This window comes from Pipra filicauda, unplaced genomic scaffold (genome assembly GCF_003945595.2).
Source record: "Pipra filicauda isolate LSUMZ 115617 unplaced genomic scaffold, ASM394559v2 scaffold610_size221990_pilon, whole genome shotgun sequence".
In the NCBI taxonomy this organism is placed as follows: domain Eukaryota; kingdom Metazoa; phylum Chordata; class Aves; order Passeriformes; family Pipridae; genus Pipra; species Pipra filicauda.
Genome location: NW_024104766.1, coordinates 153212 through 176042, shown reverse-complemented (window position 1 = coordinate 176042; position 22831 = coordinate 153212). Strand labels below are relative to the sequence as shown.

The 22831-nt window shown below is 38.1% G+C and overlaps 1 protein-coding gene across 2 annotated transcripts in view; it reads left to right on the top strand.

The window, feature by feature from the left end:
• Positions 1-22831, top strand: part of RAPGEF2 (Rap guanine nucleotide exchange factor 2) — a 179049-nt gene that overhangs the window by 35363 nt on the left and 120855 nt on the right. For both annotated transcript variants that reach the window (XM_027747967.2, XM_027747966.2), the window contains exons 2-3: positions 15820-15890; positions 19484-19540. In XM_027747967.2, the coding sequence (XP_027603768.1) occupies positions 15820-15890; positions 19484-19540 (128 nt within the window). The remainder of the gene's footprint in view (positions 1-15819; positions 15891-19483; positions 19541-22831) is intronic.

Here is a 22831-nt window from a genome sequence, read left to right as displayed (position 1 = left end):
CCTGGTATTAAATATTAACTTTAATTTAGAAAACCTGGAAAAGCTGATGTTTCAAGTCACTTGTGTTGGTATGAAGTACTTGACAGGTTTGTTTTTTTTTTAATTACATTTTTAAAGAGTTATTCTGTGAGTGTAAGAATCTGTGTAAATATTTGTTTCCAAGTGTTTGTTCCCAACTTGTGCCTTCCTTGTGCTTCCCAGCCCTTAATCTTGTTGCTTCCAGTTAATTTGCATTTCTTCATTATTTCTCTCTGTTGTAAACCTTTCCAGCTATCAAGTAAGTTTAAAACTAGCCAATGGGCTTGTAAGTGATGAAAATTGAGATATATACAGGTTGTGTACAAAGGCAGTATTTGTTTCTCTTGCCCTGACCCTCGAGAATTCTAAATCACAGCAAAAATAAGACCAGTTGGCCTTAGATAAATTCCCATAATTATCAAGTGAGGGCATACCAATGCCAAAAGATGATCAGCTATTGCCAAAGTCTCAAAAGGAGAAATGTTTAAGGATCTATTATACAACATTGCTGCTCAGAAAATCCTTTATTCCAATGTTTAAAATAGAAAAATGATGTAATTAATTCCCAAAGCACTTCAAAGTAACTCCAGAAAACCAATTCCAGAAAGCACAGAGCAAAGTTAACCTGTCTTTCTTGCAGTAGCCTGAGTGTAGCATTGTCCTGTCACCTCCCTGCACCCTCACTGTTGTGACCATTCTCCCAAATGCCAAAGGAACACCTTGCCTGACACCCCCAGCATCCTCATGATACAGTTAAGGATATGTTGTTGACCCTAAACTGCCTGGAATTATCAGCTGGTTCACTGAAGGGCAAATGGTCTTTTCACATATTTTGTGGCTAACTGTGCTCCATATGTGTCCTGTAGCTAATCTCAAGTAGCCACCCTCTTACTTCTTACTCAGCTTGTACCTTCTGTAAGTTCACAGTGCAAGTTAATAATTTCAGAGAGTATGTGTTCTTGCATTAAATCTTGAGCTTAGAGTCTTTTCACGTGCCGTTGGAAAGAAAATTAAGATATCCTTGGAAGGAAAGTGCTCTGTAATTTCAGGTTATTTGGGTAGAAATTTATGATTTCCTGATACTCTGAAATGAAAATGGAGTTTTAAATGCTTAAACCCTTGCCCTAAACCAAAAGCATCAAAACACAAACCAAGGAATTTGCTGTTCTTGACTTTTAAATTACCTTGTAAGTCTTAAAAAAAAAAAAAAAGGACAACACAAAGGGAAAAGGGAAGTGCAAGTCACTGGCACAAAAGTGCAGAACTTGACCCCTGGGTGAGACAACTGTTCAGAACCAGCTAAATCATCACTGTAACATTGGGAAATCTCCTCTGGCAAAACTCGGTGTGGAAACTTGAGGAGCAACTGTCTTTGTCTGTCAGCGTGGTCTTTCATCTGTACAGTTACCCACCCGAGCAGAGCTGGCAGAAGGGAGGACACAGTACATGTGCTGCGTCAGTAAATAGCTTGCAATTGTAAAACAGTCTCTGGGAGGTTGCAAAAAGGTCTTCCCAATCCTCTGGGACAGAATTTCAGTTTAGCAGGGTACTTGTGAGTGTAGGTTTCCCCACGCTGCATGTAAGTGACCAATTAGTATTTGGCCATGGTGGAATCAAATTGCAGATAGCTGAAATCTGTTGCTTGTGACAGTGACCCACAGCCAAATCTTGCCTTATTTTTAGTCTGTTCAATTGAGGGAGGATAAATATAAAACACAAGCAGTGCAGTCTTGGTGTTCTGCACTCAAAGAAGGAAAGGAAGCTGCAAGGTCCCCTATTTGAGAACAGACTTAAAGTATTTACAAAATTTTCAAGAAGATTATTGCGTTGCTGATTGTTTTCATATATGCAGCCAGCTTATGCTCTTGTTCTAGAGTGCTTGGCTGCTTCTTGTAACTTCACAAGTGCCAAAAAGCTTTAGTTAAAAGTGCAGCTGGAAACTACGTAGAACTTTTACCAGATTTTGCAGGATTTGGCTCGCCGTTAAATGTGTGGGGTCTTGGAGCTGCTGCTGCATTCATTCAGACTTTTTCTAGTATCTGAGACTGCCAAGGGAGGTGACAAGTTCTTTCCTCCCCTGGTAGGTTCTTTTAGAGCTGTTTTTCCTCTAGCAACTGCTTCGAGACCTCTGATTCATTTCTCTGCTGACCAGCAATCCTGTGTCTCCCAGCTGGGGCTAAATGCTGGTATTAGTGAAACTGTAGAAGGGAATGCAGTAGAAATGTAATGAATTAATTTCTTTGAATTAAGAATGAAGAAAAAAGCATATGTATTTGCCAGTCTACAGCAATTGATAGGTTCACAAAGGAGCAAAACCCCTCAGTTTTGAAAAAGTCAAACTTTTGAAATGGGTTAAAAATACTGCTGAGAGAGGTAAGGTGGAGGGGTTAATGTGACAAGGTAGAACCTTATGTTGTCAGAAGCCCTCAGCTGTAATGCATGGGTCTTGTATGTAGAAACAATAACTTTATAATCTGAAAACACTTTAGTTGTATTGTGTTGTGGATGAAAAGTTTACGGTCTGATTACTGTTTTTCAAACTGGACAATTTGCTGAGACTACTGACCACTTGTAGATTAAATAGATAAAATCTGACACACAAGCCACTCTTTGTGTTGGACACTAGAAATAATAATCATGATCTGTGTTAAATGTAACTTAGAATGTTGTTTTAAAAGGAAAGAGTCTCAACCCTTACAGGCTTCCCTGTTGGTTGTTATCTGGATCACCCAGGCTGTGATGATCTTTCAAAGAGAGGTCAGGTCCTGCAGGCACACTCTGAGGAAACCTAGTGATGATGCAGAGATAGTGTAACTACTGGGCTTTATTTCTTGAGGGCAGTGAACAGGATCCAGAGACACCTTGGATTTCCACAGAGCTAGTTTTGATCCAGTTCTGTTGCTCCTGAGACAATTTCCTGGGGATCTACCTTCTGCATCTCACTCTCCAGAGTTACTGTGGGTTATTTCATTGGCAGAGAAATGCCGTCTAAATGTAGTGGAGACTGTTGTGGGTATTGCCTGACTCCTGACTTAATGAGCCCTTCCCAGTGGGGTTGGAGAGCAGAAACAGTGATTAGCTCTATTGGTACCAGCAGACAGCCACTGAAGACCAGAGCTAATAGCAAGCCTGCCTGTTCCTTGTGCTGAACAGCGCAGGTGTGGTGTCCTGGTGCCTCACCCTCCCAGCCCTCTGCAGCTCGGGAGCCAGTTGACTTCAGTCACCATTACCAGCTTTTCTAGGACTCTTCTTGTTTTAGTCATACTGTCATTAATGATCCCTCTGCCTCTTTGCCTAAAGCTTAGGAGTACTGATGTGCGTAGTGTGCATCCACATATCCCAACAGATGCTACTGGAAGCTCCTGGCTACCACCTGGCTGGCTCCTGGAGGAGGTGGCAGTGCTTCTGCATGGGTCTCCCATTTTTTTTGTCATCAAACATCACTATAGACCATTGTATCTTTAAGAAACATCCACTGCTGTTTAAAATCACGTTTGTTGCTCCTATATTCTTGTGTCATACTAGGAAAAAGAAGTGGAAAGGTGTTGTCTCTTCCATGTTTTAGGACATTTGAGGACTGTGCAAGCAACTGATTAACAGTGGTCATATTAGTACAATCTTAGGAATGCTTAGATACCGATGTGGTGTTTAAACCTGCTTAGAGTTGGGTTTCTAATTGCAAGGGCTTCTGTGGGACACTGAAAGTGGCACTCTGATGGCAGGGATTGCACCTATTGTCCACCTGGGTGCTTTTGGGAGGGGTGTGATATTTCACTGCCATTCTTTACCTGAGTTCTTTTTGGAGTTGCTTTTAATGTTAAAAGTGAGTTGTCAGACTCAGTAGGAAGTTACTAACTCAGAAGATAAGCAGTAATCTCTGATGAGAAATGTGCATACTTTTCGTGTCTGAATTTGGAGACAACACATGATTTTAAGCTGCTGTGAAGGTATGCATTCAGTGTTTAAGAACAAATGTTTGCTTGTGAGTTGATAAGCAGTATCTTGTTAAGGTTTGGTAAATTGATGGCTGTCATATGCTTAGTTTAAGTTAGTTTGCAAATCAACTGGTAGGTTTTCCCATATTAAGAATTGCTTTAAAAGTTTATCAACAGTGATGCTTAAGATCTAGGCAAAAATACTCTCTTATGAAACCAATGGTATGTATTTTATTATACATGAGGAATGCAATGTTATATCTCTAACTCTTTTTTAACTTGCACTGAGCAAAGCACGTGACATATGGTCCTACTCTGGAAAGACTATAGAAAAACCTGTTTCTCTTTAATACAGGTTGGATTAAGATTCTGAGAGACTGCCTGATGTTGTCCTGTGGACAGGGTTTTCATGTGTTGATGTGTTTGGTTTCTCAATCTCACAGCACTTGCTGTTGGTCCTCTGGCAACTGTACCACCTGCTAACTTGTAAATGTCCGTCCTTGTTGGGGCTGGTAGCAGGGAGGAACCAGGATAACAAATGGAGGGACATTCTTGAATGTCAGTAAAAAAAAAAGAAGTCAGTTGTGACATGACAGCCAGATATCTCACTCCTAGTTATTAGAAATTAAACTCTAGTTCAGTAGACAGTTTGTAGGCCAGCTGTGAGCTGTCACTGCTATTGTGATGCCTTGTGTTCTTAACTAGCAAACCCCTGGTCACAAAGAAATAACTGTCAGTATCTCTATCTCTTTATGGTTATTGGTAAAGTTACTGAACAAAAAATACAGAACCAACCAAGCAGGAAATGGAGTCAGTGTCAGATCAGTTTTATTCACAGCCTCTAGCCTCAACTTCACATGCTCGTGTGTGTGATACTGAGTGAAAATCATGTCCGTATGACCAGCTCTGTAACTTGTGATACAAATGCAGTATTTTAAGGTATGCAGTTGGCAATTTGACAAACAATATAGGTGTTGGGTCTTGGTGTTGAGCTGTCTGATGCGTGGAACTGGAATTAGATCTGATGGATGGCTTCAGCAGGCGTGATGAGATAAAAAGGATTTCAGAGTGCTGAGAAAGAGCTATCCGGAGCTGCTAATGACAAATATTAGAGAAGGGTGTTTCCAGATTTGCTCCTATGGTTTAACAGTACAGCCAAACCAGTTGAATGGCTTGTTCCCTCCTGAAGGGATTTTCAGGGGCTGGCAGAGCATTCCAGCAAAGTTTCGCCATGTGACTTCTCTTGTATTCTTTAAACTTGTGTGCTCTTCCTGATGGTTTTCCTTTGTGGATGTAGTGCCAGGTAAGACTGAATCAAGACACTCAAGTCCTTTCCTGTAAGGGCAGTGGTCTTTTACTTAAGTTGAAGCTGCTCTGTGTCACTTCACCTTAATAGGCAGAGCAGATGGGCTGAACCCAGCTCATCTGTCTGCTTTGCCACCCAGCCAGGGTGGTCCCACGTGCCCTTTGTCATGTGGGCTGGCTGTGGGTGTGTACATGACTTCTGCTTGTTGGACTTGGACCATTAAAGAGTCAGAGCATTAGCCTGAGCCACAGAGGAGGCAGCTTTGGCAAGTGGAGTTTGCTCACTAAGGCGTCAGATGCTCCCCCAGTGCCCAAGAGAAAGGCCAACCCATTCAGTAATGGAAGGACTTGCTTGCTTTTTCCCTCCAGTTTTCTGGTCCTCAGAGCTGCATTTAGGTTGCAGGGTGGTAACCTGAGAGGGGCTGTGCTTTACCACCACCACGATGCTACAGAAGCTTGAACTCTGTGGATGTTTGCTCATTTGATGTGCAAATTTCTTAGGTGGTTGGTGTTCTGCTTCTTAGAGTGCAAAAAACTGAAGTCAGATCAGAGCAGCATCCCCAAAAAGCCTATCTGAAATATGGAAATTGATTCATCCTCAAGTAGTATTTAAAAAAACAAACCCCAAACTTGTGTTGCCTTCAGAATCCTACCATTGCTCATAGGAAGTAAAAAAAACCCACTACAACAAAACCTAAACAAACAAAAAAAAACAAACCCAAAAGATATTAATTTGGAGTTATTAAATGCACTCTGTTTCAGGAAATACTGGAGCTAATAAATAAATTCAGGCTTGGAGATTTTTCTGTTTGACTCCTTTTCAAAGAGAAGTAATCCCAGCACTAGGAGGATGTGACCACCAGCAGCGTTTGAGATGAATTTTTGGGTGAGGAATGATTTGACATGCAAATATGTTCTTCAGTATGATCATTTGCCTGATAGTCTGGGAATAATTTTCATGTGACCTACTGTTGTTGTTTCAAATAAAATTAATATCTGTTGGAATAAATGCTCAGAAATATGCTAGAAATTCAGCTGCTCAAAAAAATCATCTTGTGTGTTTAACTGTTGGGAAAATTGTATCTGCCTAAATGAATCTTAATGCTTTCTTTAAGCACATGAATATAAAATATATATATTGGGGTATTAACCTTTGGAATTAGTTATGGTATAATATTTTCTTTCCCTTCCTCATGGTTTTATTGTATCTACCTTTATTCATAAATATGAAGAAACTGAGCAACATTATTCCTCCTAACCCCCCCTCCAAAACTGTTGAAAGCAGAAAGAAGCGGTGCAGTTTTACTTCAGCAAATACGGGCTGTTGCCTTGGTGGTTGGAAAGATGAACTTTATTTTTTTGCTTTGTGTTTTTGCTTTGGTTGGTTATAAGCCAGCAATATAAAATGATTGTAAGCCAGCCACAGAAAACAAGTCACTGTATTTTCTGTTGATTATAGTACTACTGAGATATTTCTGTAGTAAGATCTGGCAGAGCTCAGCTTCCAACGCGTGCTGGTTCCTTTTGTTTCTGGATGTGAGTTGTCATGGTAATAAGCCAGGAGCTGCAATGTGGAGCTCCTCATCTGCTCAACCCTGGCTCAATGGTGACTGTTTGTGACAAGTAACCTCTGGAGGGATGGTCAGGGACTCCTCTGGCAGGGGCTTCTAGAAAATCCCAGTTTACAAAAGTGGAGGTGTCTCTGATACTCTGAGTGGTTCTGTAAATCAGGGTATTGCTAGCTAGGTTGGGATTGAATTGTGTCTGGGAACTGATTTTTTTTGACCAGAAAGTGGGGTCAAACATACTCAGTATGTTTCTGGGTAGTTTTGGGGTTTAGTTTTGGTTGACAAGGGGAAAAAGTGCATAAAGCAGAGAGTGGAGCATGGTGACATTCAGCACTTGGGACAGTGCTGAAATGCCCAATTCATTGCTGGGCTGCACCCTCCCAACAGCACAAGGATGTCTGTTTCAAGGTCTTGCTTTAAAAGCAAGGTATAATACAATTATATCCGAGAAGTTAGATGAAATACAAGCAGTCAGGACTGTTAGAGCTTCAGATGCAGACAGATGATCACAGGTGATTTGTGCAGAGGTGGCTTACTGGGTTACCCCTTCATTAGCTCAGGAACACTGATGCCTTATCCTGTTACTGAATTTATGGTTTGTTTGCTTTGAAATCTGTAGAGTAAAAAAAAAAATTGTAAAAATTGTAAAAAAACAAACAAACAAACAAACAAACCAGGAAAAATATCTGAGAATTGTCATACCTTAATCTTGCCCTCACAGCTCTCGAGGAATCCTCTAAGCACAGCTAACTACTCACCCTATTTTTGGAAGGCAACCTTACCTGATATACTGTGGTCTCCTTTTCCTGGCCACCTTGTTTACTCTTTCTGATGTTACTCTCTAGGCTGAGGTCCTGTAAAATGCTTCTGCTATCACAACTTGGTACCAAGTAAGAATTTTTCGCTGTTTACTACAGGACATTTGTGTATCACTTTCATTTTCCCCTGTTTTATTCTTTGTTCCTTATTTTGTCTACTACAAGTAGTTGTTTAAAAATAAGCACCACTGTATTAGTAGCTGATACATTTGTTAGTGCAAGATTGATTTTCTTTTAGTAGGATATTTGGTCTTATTTCATATAGCTAATGAAAAATGTGGGAAAAATAACCCTGGCTCAAAAGAATTAGAGACTCTTCTTAGCATTAAAAAAAGAAAAAAAGGAAACTCCTGTAGGAACTGGCATAACTCTCCAACAAAAGATATGAATATTTGTGCAATGAATGTGCAAATGAACAGATACGATACAAGCCTCCAACTGTTGGCTGTAAATATTGAAAAGGTGCAAAAAGGTAATTACCTATATTTTTAATGGTAAATAACTTAAGTACCTTTCATAATTATGAAATGCGCAGCCAGTAGGAGATTTTTTTGTAGTGAAACCGTTTTGTTTGCTTTTGGACATGCAGCCAAGATTTGGATTTTTGACTACAGAATATCAGTTTTTGTGTTAAGCATTCAATTGTCTGACTTCTGAGAGTCTGGAAAGCAGAAAAGAAAGGCATTGCACTACCCTGTAATTTCATATGCTCATTAGTTTGTTTGTGGATTTCTATGACATGGCAGGCTTTAATTTCCCATCTACCCTTTCCATGTTCATCCCCTTCTTATGAGATGATTATAATAATGAGTGTCTTAATTTTTTTTTGCTTTATTCTGCTAAAAGCTTATGAACAGCAGGATAGGTTGAATCAAGTGTACTACTCTTGAGACTGTTAAAAGTTGGGTAGTGTGGGTGGGTCATTGCACCTTCCAACTCATTGTTGTCCACTTCCAATTAGGAAAAATTCTAAAATGCAAAAATGAATATATGTAATAAAATTATATTTTGAGGAAAACTCTTTAAAAAGAAAATAATTCACAAAAGAAAAAAAGTATATTTGAAAGACAGGAAGACTGATTTCAAGACTCCATTGAAACAACTTATTTCTCTGCAACTATTTTACTGTGATCCCACCCACAACCCATAACAAATGTCCCCACCCTCCCCATGGTAGAGCTAAAAATAGCAATTTTTGTGTGCCAGCGAGTCTTAACAAGATGACTACAATATTCCTTTCCTACTGCCTAGAGGAAGTGAAGACTTGGGTAGGCTTGATGGGCCTGTAAGCTGCTCTTCTGATGAAGGCCAGTTCTCAAGCTTAATCATGCCTGATTGCTGTGGAGTGATGTTCTGTCATGAATTTCCTGAAATATAATGCATGAGACAAATGCATACAGGTTTAACATGGTAACATTTTTCAGAACTTGATCGACCACTAACACGTTTGGCTGCGGTTCAGATAACTAATTTGGCATTTGATGACTCTAACAGACCTCTAAATTTCAAAGTTGTTTTGAAATCCCAGTCAGCTGTTTGGGGCATGAGTAAGAAGGTATTTGTTTTTAGACGCTCCTCAGTTTCAAATGGTCTAATAATTGTCTTGGAGAGCTGTGGTTTTGAGGTAAATCAAGCTGTTGCCTGAAATGGGCAGTTATGGAAAGGTGGACTAGGCTGGTGGCTGACAAACTGGGGACAGCAGAGCTACTCTACTACAATAGGTTGTCTTCTTACCTGTGTACCTAGCTTTGCACCTGTGTACAATGCATGTCGTTTTTGCTTCTCATCCCTCCACTACATTTTTCATATGCCAAGCAAAAGAAAAGGAAGAAATTATAATGGCAGTGTGATGTGGTGGATGGTACTTATCAGAGCAGTTCTGCTGAGCTGAGTGCCCTGTGTCTGTGTTGTGAACAATGAGTTTCCATTCTTGCAGCTTGTCTGGGAGCTAATGGTGCTGCTCCTTGGTAAGGGGAGGGCTGTACTATGCTGAATGGTGACTGGATAGGTCTGGTTTGCTCTTGGCAGGAAAACAGAAGCTCCACAGGTGTAGATAAGGACAAATAGGATTTGAAACTGTGCTTAAAACTGATTCTTCTTCAACCCTACTGTGAGATCATTGAAAAGGTAGCATCACCCACTGCTGTAGGTTTTCTGTTTGAAGAATCAGCCTGCAGTATTAAAAATGTCAAGTTTGACAAAAGGGAGTGCTAATTGACTGTTATACGAAACTGATAGACCAAGCTTTGCACCCTAGATTATGCTTAAACACTGAATGTATTAAGAAGGCATACTTTTTTCCTACATTTGGGAGTTTCATTAGTCTTGATAGCTTGCAGTTTCAAAATAGGCTCCTATAAAGGAAAGTGGTTGTTTCAGGTAGATTTTTCAAAAGTAAAGTACATAACCTGTATTTATCCTTAAAATGTGGCCCATGGGATTTCATTCACGGAAGTACCGATTTGGGCCATTAAACATATATATTTTCACTTAAATATTTCATTTCTTTCTGTGTAGCTGCCAAGTCAGTATCAAGTCAAAAAGTTGTTTCCAATAACTTTGGCTTTAGGGTTTTTCTAAGCCACAGATCTCTATGTACAATAGTAAGAATGGCTTGCAGAGATATGTTGTTGTACCTTACAGTGAAATAAAAAAGAACAATTTATCTTGAATTGGTAATGTAATAGGTTGTATCCTGGCAGACTTCCTGTGTGGCAGCTCCCACTCCCACCTGTATTTGAAGGTCCTGATGTAAGAAAAAGAATGTAAAAAATTTGTAGCATGTGACAAACACTTCATTTTAATCTCTTCAGCAAATTTGTCTTGGTATGGCTCAGTGATAAGTGCATATGTACCTGGGCATGCTCCTGCACAGCAGTTAGGATTCTGTTCAGGTTTTTTTCCACTGCTGGGACACTGGAGGTGAAGATGAAGTTTTCATCTTGATTGTGTGTATGGCAATGATTTTGATATCATCCATACTGGATTTTTGTGTCACAGTGTAGGTCAGTTATTGTGGTTTTGCTCCTGTCTTTTGGCAGGTTAGTATTTCCAAATGTGATCTCACCCTTAGGTAACCATTTAGTCACCCTTAGGTCTTGCCTTCAGAGAGGGTTTTGGCTGGGGTAACTGACATACTCCCCCAATGCTGCCCTGCCTTGCCTGCAGGGCTTGCTGACTCTGGAGGCAGTAACTTGTGTCATCTTCTGAGCTGCTGTTAGTGAGAGCCTGGCATTTTAGTGTGAACCAGATGTGAACAAACATACTTGGGAGTGGCCATGTCTCTTCTGTGGAAATGGAAACTTTTGTTTAAGCCAGATGGGGTTGATGCTGCTGTAGTCCAGTCTTCCTTTTGGTGATGCCGGCACTGCTTTGGCCTCAGTGAACCAGTACAGGCAGGCAGACAGGCCAGTGCTAAATCAATGCTAGAAGAAAAAAAGAAAATATAAGTGCTTGGTATAGCTACCTGAGTGGCTGAGAGTCAAATGGTTTCAGGTACTGAGTGTGTGAAGAAAAGGGGAAAAGACAGGATCCTATCACTGCAAGGAAAGATAGACAGGACTTCAGCAACTTGGGTTTGGATTGTGGCTTCATTGCTCAAGAAGAAGGAAAAAACTTGACATTGCTGCCTTGTTAGGACATCACAATTTGGGGAGTTCCCACTTTGAGCTAAAATAAGTGTTTAGTCAACCATATAGAAATGACAAATGCCTCTCTTTTTGTGAGCAGTTTCATGGTCTGTTTAAACCCATCGAAGACTTTGAGGTCCCACCTTTTCCCCGCTGCATGAGTGGTTGCCTTCAAGACAATGAATTAAGGAATTAGCTTTTGTTTTATTTTTGCCCTTTGATATAAAAGAAACCAAACTATTAAAAGATGAAAGCTGCTGTCTTATTTGCCACTTCACAGAAATGAGTGGATTTCTTACTCACAGAGCAATGAATTTCTCAGCATTTTGCTTAACTGTGGCAAGGATGAATAACTGAGTTGGGCCTGTAGTTTCACACCTTCATGCAAACCAAGACTGAAACCAGTGTTTAAGTTTTTCAGTCCAAAATAGAAATTTTTCACATCTCTATTATCTTACTAAAGTAAAAATTTCTTCCTTTAGCCATTCTGGTTTTTTTGCCAAAATAGGTTTGAAGCACAAATCAAATGGATAGAAATGACTGGGCATAAACATATGCAGACTTTTATTAGAATGGAGAGCAGAGGTAAGGTTGCAGACCAATATGTTTCTACCGATCTAATTGAAGTTGAGCTGTGTTAAAACTTGAGTCTCTGTTTTGTTTCAAAGTACAGTCAGAACTTTAAAGTGAGCCATCTGACACCACGGAAACAAGCAAATTAAGAAATGACACTGAATTAAACAAATTTTGTGCTGCTCCACACACAGCAACCAAAGCATATGACTTTGGCTGTAGTACAGATTTAAGTGGAGGTTATATTTCATGAAGTCTTTTATCTTTCATTTAAATAAAACCTTGCTTTAAAAGCTGTACTAATTTGTGCTATTCGTTTTGGTTTTGGAGTTTGCATTGAGCTGTTTTTTCAAACTGTTGCCTCAATCTTTGTATAGAACTTGATTCTTGTAGCAACATCAGCTGAGCCCTTGCATGGCTTTTGCTGTTTTTTTTTTCCTTTCAATTCTGCTGGCTGGATAGAACTAGAACTAGATCCTGTGTGCTTTTGTGTAAGTAGTCTTTACTGTAGCAGAATATTCAGCCAGTTGTAGTGGAGATGATTATCTTTGCTCCTCTTGACATTTTAAAACTCTTATAAAGTTATATTTTAAAAAAATGAGGGGAGAAACTGTAGAGAATGACTTTCTCTGAGGTTCGGTCTGCCACCTTGTGGTCATTTGAGTACGTGGCTTGTAAAAGCGGCGTCCAGAAAAGTATCAGCCTGCTGCTGTCACCTGCCTGTTTTTATATATCCTGCTAGAGGCAGGTTTCAGGGACACTGTGAGCTAGCGGGAATGTTTGTGTAAGTCACAGTGGGGCTGAATTTAACTGCTGCTTTAAGGGTTTTGCTCAACTAGCCGGCATAAATCACATAGGCAGGTTACATCCTTGAAAGACAAAGTTCTTTGCCTGAGAGTTTTAGACGTTTAGCTTTTGTCAAGTGTCTAGTATATAAAAATCAAAAACTTTCATAGCTTACATGCCTAATTTTATGTGTGTGTGTGTTTTTTGTGAAATGATCTTCAGGCATTTAGAATCTGCTTAGGACATTACAACGCTTGGCACAAATATTTTTGAAGGACTCTTGAATTCTGTCAGTTCACTTTTAATTAAGAAGTTAAAGCAGCTGTCTGTGTTTGATATTGAGTATTTTTGCTAAGTAAACAAAGCATATTTTTTTCTGAGATAAATGGAAAGCTGAGGTGTCCTAATGACAATAACTCGATATTCTGATTTTATTTTTTCTTAAATTGCTTTCCTGCTCTTTAATGCTGCAGACTGATTGGAAGCATGCAGTGCCTTCTGACAATATATGGATATATATTTGCTGTTTTGACTCTACTGCAGTTTTCCCTACCTTGCACTGTTATGGAGAAGTTGACTGAAAGGAGTGTTCCTGGTTATTTTTTACTTCAGTTTCAATGCCAAACCTTTGGTGCTAGAGGGAGCTGTTACCTGACAGACACCCTCTGGAAAGATACAGCTTAATGAATGAGCAGCAGCTCGCTTTGCCATTTTTTGAAACAGCCAGTGCATGTCAGCCGAGATGTTATAATGGCTATTTACTTTGATACGACCCAACTGCTGAAGCTACTGGACTGTTTTCTTGCTGCTTTTTTTGCAAATTAAAAAAAAAAGCCTCTCACCTTAGTTCTCTCAGTGATGAGATATCTCTAACCAGCAACCAAGATTTTTTTAGTTGTGGTTTCCCCTACCCCCCTTGCCCCTCCTATTTATTAAAGATCTTTAGGTGTTTAGATCTTTAATGTCCCTTTCAACCCAAACCATTCTATGGTTCTCTGACTCCCTTCAATGATTTAATTAGTTCCCTCTGCATTGAGTCACTTCAGCTGCATTTATCTAGGAACATAACCTACATTCATTAGTGCTTTATATATTTGTAGGGTCTCTAGGTTTGTGTCATCCATCAGTTTTGGAAACCAAATGTCTTTTAGGTCTGTGGATCCTGTAAGCTACATCTGTTCTGGGAATACTTTACAGCGGATAAAATCTCTGCCACTTCTGAGAAACCTTAGTGCAAGCGGGTGGCAGAAAGGTTACTCTCCTGTCTCATCTTGTTGTTAGACAGACTTGCAGGAAATGAGTTAAAGTAACACCTTCTGGCCAGACTCTTTTCCATCTAATGTGCTGCTACGAGCATCTAATCCTCAGTGCTCCACTCCCAACTTGCCATGGTAGCTGGTGCCTTGTGCTGCACAGTCCACACGTCTGGATGAGCAGCAGTGGTGCCATGGAGACTGTCTGGCTTGCATCTTGCCCTGCTGCCTGCACAGGGCTCCTGGGAGCTTCTACTCACCTTCAGCCTGTCTAGCAAGTGAGCAGGTCACTGACTACAGCACACATGTCTTTTCACACACTTCTATTAATACTAAAAAAAAAACAAAAACAAAAAAACCAAAAAAAACCAAAAAAAAACCCAAGAAGGCAAGCAATGACTGTATTTTCTTTTCAAAGCCTTCTATGTGCAAGGTCCCTCCATCCCAAACCATGCATAATTACTTGTGTCTTTTTTGTGCCCTTTGCTCCTCACAGGACCAAGGCCTCTAGAGAGCAAGGGAACAGAAGGACCAGAATAGAAGTGAAATTGCAGTATTTTGGCTTGTGTGTTTCTTCTTCTTTTTCAAACTGAATATTTGCCTTTTCATTGTGAGAAAAAGTGTTTGATACCGAATGAGAGACATCTATTTAGCCTTAACCATTGAGTGTAACTCCTGGTATCCTTTCTGACATGTTACCATGGTTTTAACAAGTACAGCAACATTTCTACACTTAATGTGTTTAAATGGATTTTATTTTTATTTTTCTTTCTTAAATTCAAGTTCTCTGTGTGACTTCAGTCCTAACATCTTGGCTCAAATACCACATCTAGCATTCTGTCATTGTATCTGAAAACAAGTATTTCTTGCACTTTGTGGTCAGTTTTAAATACACAAATATTTCACAGTGATCAAATATTTCATAAATTTCTAGCTTAGTTATATTCCATTACTTGAAAACATCTTCTTAGAGTAAATTATGAGAGTTGTATTGGTGTTAGTTTATTCTGAACTTTGTCAACCTCAGCAAGTGGTTGTGAACCATTACTCTTGATTTTCAGTGAGTAATGGATAATACTTTGTCTCTCAACTAGCAAATTCAAGAAAAGAAAAAGGATGATGAAACAGTATGAAATCCATGGTCTAAAGTTAAATCACTCTAGAGGTTGTGGGCTGTACTGAAGTTTTCTCATAAGTCCTGTAGTTATTTTAAATATAAATTGAGCAAAGCCTCTAGCCTGACATTGGTGTTTCCCTTGTTGCATCTTAGGAAGTTTTAGTCTTTGATGCTCTTTTTATCTCTTTGTTAATGTTTTGTGAGCTGGGTATTGGAGGTCCACAACAGTGAAAGTAACATTTTACCATGTAACTGGGATTGCATTTTTGATTTTTTTTTTTATTATTATCTCGTGCCAATAATTTTCTGCTCATGCCAGTTTTTTTCATGTCTAAGATTATGACACATCTTCCATTTGAAGAAGATACAATTTTAAAATATCTCTGTACAATGGAGTATTTTGTTAGGCTGTTTTGTACTTTTTTCTTTTCCCCTGAACAGGAAAAGACCTATTTCTTATGACCTTGCTTTATGAAATAAATGAAGGTTTTTGGGTATATTGGCCTTGGAAAGCAGAACAGTGGTAGTTGCAAAGTAGCTCTCTTGTAATTCTGGATTAGACTTGTTTTCTAGACAATGAATAATGACAGTAGAAGCAGAAAGGTTTCTGTATTTGGTATGGATGTGGTATGATTCTCCCCCATGTCAGGTTCCAACATGTAATCAAAGGTTTTCCTGCAATTTGCCTTTAACCTCCTGAAAATGTTCCTATTACCCCAGCAGGAGAGCTTTGGATGTTTTCAAAAAATTTTGAAGAGGTATTTTAATAGCTTGTACTGAACTGAAAATCCTAATAATGTTTTCCTTATGTTTGTAGGACTTGGAGATTGTTTATTCGTATTTACATGGAATGGAAGCTTTGTCGAATCTGAGAGAGCATCAGCTAAGGTATGATACTTTGTCATTAAAAAACACATGTTAATGCACTAAGAAAGCAAAGGAACAGTAATTTTGCTAACTGTGTATTACCTCTTGTGCACCCTACCTCAAACTGAAAAGCTGACTTTCACTGCATCCATTTCTTCCCCTCTTTATTGTCCTAACACTTTCCCCTTGTATGTGTGCATATACATCTCTATTTGTTCCTTCCTATTTATGTCTATTGTGGATGCATTTGTTTTCTTTTCAAATTTTCAGACTAGAAGTAAATGCTTTACGTACAGAGTATAAGGTCCAGTTCTGATTGAAAGGTTATATATAGACGAAATTATTTATGTAATATAATAATCACGAGAGTGGAGTCTGTTATTCATCTTCTGTTTCAGTGTGTGCTTGCTTTTGCATGGAAGTTTTAGACAAATTGGGTACAGCGCGTGCTGTACCCAATGATACTTAGTAAAAATATCTAATAAAGGTCATCCACATTTTTTTTACTAAAATGCTTCATGAAGCAAATGACCTCAAGTAAAAACTTTCACATGAACTCCTGATTTTTTTTTTTTTGTAAAGACTTGAGTTTGTTTGATTTTTATGTAATTGTTTCAGTTGTCCTCACATAAACATCTTACAGCAGAGGTTTCTAAGAGTATTTAGGTAGGCATTGATGTGAAGCTGACAGAATGCAGAAGGAGGCCAACACATCTTCTGTATGCTCTGTGAGGTGAGAGGGTGAATTACTGCTGTTTTGCATCCTGGTGTATGCCAACATTTGCCACCTCTGAAAATGCTGATGCAGCTTTGACTTGATTAACGCTGGTTTAGGTTCTAATTTCTGGCCTTTTGCTTTGTCATTCTGTGAGCCCACGTTCCCAAGCCAATATTCTGTAATTTGGAAAAAATAGAAGGCGGGGTTTTCTTTCTTCCAAAATGATCAAGACACATTTTGCAATATGAATGTTGACTTCAAAGAAGTCTCTGTAATTACTTTGCTTTGAAAGGAGTCCGTGGTCATATTCAGCTAAAGTATTTTGTGTTATGTTATTATGTGCAAGACTTTTAGCACATGAGGTTTTACATAGCTGGAGTTGAACTGGTGTTGTTTACAAAGATCAAAGTGTGCACATATGGTTGCGTGGTATGTTGGTATGTGCTTCTTGGCTTCCTGTGCAGAATGAGGTTCCTGCTGAGGAATGTGTGGAACTCGCTCTCCCAGCATAGTGAATTCCTCAGAGAGAGCTTCTGTTTACAGTACCATACATGGAAAAGGCTGGGCTCCTGGCAGATGTTGAACTGAAAGCTTTTATAGTATCCTTTAGGATACAACTCTTCTTTTGGCAGTGGAATGCCATAAAACCCTCTGAGATTCTTTAAAACCTAGTGTGTTAAATGTGGCCTCTAGTAGTAAATAACTTACCACATGGCTTGCTGGTGATCTCATATTGAATTTATTATATTTATTTAGGAAGCGGACAAAGATCACATTTGAGCGATTGAGCAAGAATTGGCCACCAGTATTGACCAGAACTAATTCAATTTTTCAAATACTTGAGGAAGCATTCTAGTCTGTGCTACTTGGTGACTGTAATTTCTAACTGTACCACTGTAACACAAGAATTGAAACGCTTGGCTACCTTCTGTAAGAGGCATTTTTTTCCTCTATTACTGTACTAATAATGGGACCAAAATGCTGTAATACTCAGTGGCAGTGGTGAACTTGCGTGACTTTATCAAGAATGTGCTTCCTTCTGTCCCAATTCAGAGGGGAACAAAACTTGCTTGTTAAAGTGATTCTGTTTCCTCTAACTCCTACTCTTAGATGGCCCATTGCCTTGCATCATTTCAGACCAGTAGGGCACGGACTATCCTTGAGCAGTATTTTAATTTTTAAATCTGACTCCTAACAATGACTCTTTTTTTGGTATCTTCTCACCAGTAACTTCATGTCTGTACTCCCCTTCCCTCTTAAAACAGAGGATCAGAGAGAAGATGAGGGCTCAGGAGGTAGAAGCAGACAGTAGCTTTTCAGTGTCTGTAAAAGATTTTGACAAGACCCAATTTTATGGTGGAGAGCAGTGTCTGAAAAGAGGTGGTTCTGTGGTTCAAAAAGTTTTTTGCTGTGCCAGGAAGCAGGAAGATTTTTCATTAGCTGAAATTGATATGCAATACATAATACTTAATTATATACAGTACAGACATTGCCTGGAAGAAAAGTTCTCAAAGATGGCCCAAAGAGTAGATCTAAAATAATGGGGTTGGAAGAAAGGCTGTGGTAATAAAACTTGATTCCTAATTTGTATCTATACCTATATAGATATTTTATTAGCAAACAGAATTACAATCTCAATTTTCTGTTAACAATTTATGAATAGTCAGGATACCACTATAAGCCTGCCAGTTCTGGACAGAAAAAGCATTATTTCTTTGTGGGCTGAATTAATATATAAAAATCCTGCAAGAGGTGAGTGCTAAGGTGACTTTTGTAGCAGTCTGTTGCCTATTGAAATGAATGATCTAGGAAGTGGCAAAGAGATGCCTTTTTTAAATGTTACATCAAGCCCAGACTAACTCTTCCAGGCCTCAAATCAACTTTTTTGAGAGTTTTTGCCTTAGCAGTAATTTTTGAGTGCTTTTGTCTGCTTACAACATCATTGCATTGGTACACTGAGATTCTGAGGATGAATTGTGTGAGGAAAGAAAATTTACTTCCAAAATTTAAATATAGTTACTTGTTTGAATGTTCACATGAGCCTCTTAGGCAAATCTCTGTCTGACTGTCTGTCAAATAGCCTTGGGGTTTGCAGTCTGCCAAGGCCAAGGGAGGCAGAGGGATTTGTTTCCTTCCCCTTCCCACCCTGTCTCCCAAGTAATTTGCAGGGCTGTTTCCTTAAGACAATAGACAGAAATGGCATATTGATTTTTTTTTTTACACCAAATTAACATTAGATTTCCTAATATGTGGTAAGTTCTATTATAGTTTCCCTCTATTATGCCACATTTGTCAGGGAGACAGTGAATGCAAAAGTACTTTAATCCTCCCCTCTAGACAGAGGATTTCTCTGCAGGAAATTCTCTCTACTTTGAGCCCTCTGGGATTTCAGCATTAAAATCTCATGGTAATTTTCAAGTTGCTCAATTTTAGCAAAATGAGAAGCATTGATTTACCATGCAATATAATTTCTTGTTTTATCTATTGAGCCTGTCTTGAAAATGGGAGCAGTTTTTATATTGTTTTATTTCTGATGAGTGTTGCATATAATACATTTCCATCCACTTCTAAAATTCAGAATTGTTTTTTATAAAGCAACTTTATCACATCGCTTTATAAAATGAGATCAGTATAATTTTATCCATTTTTATAGAATTTTTTTAATAGGAACAGTTACATCTAATGTCCTAAATCAAATCTGATCTTGGATGAACTAATAACTTTAATGCTTATATTTAACAATTTGTTTTCTTAAATTATGAATCAGCTTAGCTTTAAATTGATGGTTAGTTTCTGCTAGTGGTGGAGGCACATGGAAATGCTGAGTAACTTCAGAAAGTGAAGTCTTTGTGACATTGATAAGAATTGTAACTACAAGTGACTTCTTCTCTTTCAGAATGATGTGTGAAACTGTTAGATATGAAAGGCATGAAGCGAATGAAGTTCTGTACTAGTAAGTATTTCTGCTTCCTTTTGTAGAATATTTAAAGAATTAATTAATTTTAAAGTGAGTTGAGGACAGTGATTGATGCCAAATCCCTTGCCCAGTGCACAGTGTGTAAATATAAATAATCCACTTCATTTTCATCATCAAAGAGTGGAGAAATTTGCTGGTGCCAGGGAGAGAGCTAACAGTGGCTCTTGCTCAGTGGTGCATGTTGTATTAAATTTATATAAAATTAGAGGGTGTGGGATGTCTTCTCATTAGTTGTCATTTTGTTTTACTTCAGTTTTGTGAAAGTAGTAGTGATCAGCTTTTTGTGCTAGAGGTGCCAAATTGACACATATAATGTGGTTTATAATTAGCAGGGATGTGCTCTAATGTCAACTCAGATTTGCTGTAGAGATCTGAGAATTGCGATTGCTTCATTTATGCAAACAATTTATTTATTGTATTTTAACTTACTGCCCTCTAAACCAGACTCTAAATGCATATTGTTTCTGGGTTATCTGGTGTTATTTGAATATTTAAGCATACAAAAACCCTGTATGGTTTCTTTAATATATGTGTAATTTTTCCTGTATTGACCATCATGAAGATGATGTGATTGAACAAACTTTAATACTAAACCTTGACAATTCAGCAAAGTTAAATTAAGGTCTAATGAAACCCAGTAATGTTATGTATGGGAAATGCACAAGGTAAAAATCCATAGGTGGATAGATAAAATCTATAGGTGGATAGATAAGTTTAATTAGACCAGTACAATCTTTATTCATTTTACAGACTAATTTGCTAGAGACCGTTGTGCTGGTGATTTGTCCTTTTCTAGGCAGTCTCTTATGTGTAACAGAGTTTCTGTTTAGACCCAGTATATTTTGGCTCATTCTAACCACTGACTTAAATTTAAATTTAAATTATATGCTGAATTAATCAATACTGCTAGTTAACCATATACTTAATACAAGCAAAAGTTACAGGAAATATGTGCCTGAAAAAAGAAAATTCACAAACAGAACTAACTGTGAAATCTAGGTTAACTTGAAGTGCTTTTTGCACTTCTTTTGGACTGATTTCCTTTGTCACTCCTTTCATGTGACTTCATCTTCACTTTGGTTGTTTGCCTGTCATTCATATTTACTTGCTTCTTGACATTTTTTCCCCATGACTTATTCAGTAGATTTAATAGGCAGTTTGGCAGTTTCTGGATAGAGATGCTAATGTAAAATGTGCTTGCACTAGTGTTTTACATTTCTCATTTAATCTTTAATGGGCTAAACCTGAAAGTTAACACTGAATATTTTGTATTTAAAAAAAATTAAAAATTCAATATTTTGAAGCCAGAAATATACGTTCTGTTACTCTGAGTAACAGAACGTACAGGTTTTTTTTAATAAACGATTTGAGATCTACCTGGTAAGAAAATCCCATGGAACCTGCAGTCTTTTTTCAGTGTTCTATTTTTAGAATAATAAACTTGGAGGAATCCTTTTTTTGTTTCTCAAACTCAACCTATGTGTTGAAGATGTATTCTTCTAAAAAACAGAATTCCAATTTTACAGGGTACATGTTTGGAAAAATTCTTTGAGTACTGCGGGAGATAAGCAAACTGATAGCCAGGCCAGAATCAACCCACTCTGTTATGAGCTATACGAAATGAGTTTGAAACATGGAACCTGGCCACGTTTTGTTGAACATACCAGAATTTATTATTTGAAGCTCTTATTTTGATCATGAAGGCTGAAGTTTTAAAAAAGCATTATATTTGAACTTTTTAAATTGTTTGTTAAATTACAACCTTATTTTTCTCCCAGTGATGGTATGTTTGCAGTGAAATCTGAATTGGGTGCTACATCTATTAAAATAGCTGCGACTGTTGGAGTTGTTAATTGACCTGTGTGTGTGACCTCCCTGAGGCACAACTTAATGTCTCAATGTAGAAAAGCTAAATCTTTATCCCTAAGTGCTAACATGCAAACTAATACTGTTGCTTTGTTTATTTGATCAAAACTTTCTCATTGTAAAAATTGTTTTTGTCTGCATTGTTAGCTGTATGTATAAAGAGGTAAGTTTCTATTGCGTGTATACAATGCTGAAAATAATTATCTGCATTCCTTACAAACACAGTAATTATTTTATCCTACATTAAAAAAAAGTAGTTAATTTTCATGCTATCTCTATAGATTTTTTTTTTTTGACCAAAGGGGTAAAATAGGGCACGTTGTTTAAAATTGGCTCATCTCATCTGCATTTACTTTACTATACATGGTAGTGACAAATTCTCAAACCCTACGGCCATCTCACTGTTTAAATGGAAACTGGGTTATTAGAAGTGGCAGTTCAGCTTGAGTTATTCTTCATTTGCCAGTCATCCTACTACTTGCATTTGATGGGAAGTTAATGATAAAAGGGCTCAAAAACCTGCAAAGCAAAATTTCAGAGTTGGGGTTTGCTTGACACGCATATTTGTTCTGATTTTTTTTTAATCTACTTCTCATTAAAAAAATATTTATTTTGGTCATTTGATACATATTTTCTCAGTAGTTCAAAAGAAAAAAAGTTCTATTTTCATGTCTGCAGGATAGTAATTGTAGATGTCTCCAACAGTAAGTTTCCAATTAGCTTTTTCTTTGGGAAGCAAAGTTTTAGCAGATTTGTAGAGGGTGTTTATACCTCTTGACAGTTGAACAAAATTTTTCAGATCAAAATTTAAATGTTTGGTATGATGGCAGAGAGCAGTCTTTGGCAGTAGATGCTTTTCCCTTAAGGAAATGAATGGGTCTCTAATAAATGCAGTACCTCTTTTTCCTCCTCATTTTTCATGAAAGAGCTGTATGTGTTTTTCAGCCCTGCTTTTTGATATTTGTCTGTATGCATCAGTGGTGTTTGGCTTACTCTTTCCATAAGGAAGTAGTATATGTCTTTAGACTTTACTTATTTTCTTCCCTAAGGATATTGAATTAGCAGAAAATATTTCAAGGTTTGATGACCTGCAGTCCAAAGTCATTCAATAATAAAACCTCATGTGTTTCTGAATTTCCGGGCTGTAGTACATGTTTTTGTGATCACATTCCCTGTAATTTCTGAGCAATTGAACCTGGAATTAACTTAGGTACTGCTTGTATTGTTTTTTAAAAATACAGAGGAAACTCCAATCCCAGGTTATCGTAAAGTTGTCCTAGTTTAAGAGATCCTTCAGAGGAAAGCCTGATAGAATATATGCTCCTACCTTCCACATGTCCCTAGTTAGAAAATATGTATTTTGGATTTAAGCTCTGATCAGTAAAAAATTTCTCACTCTGC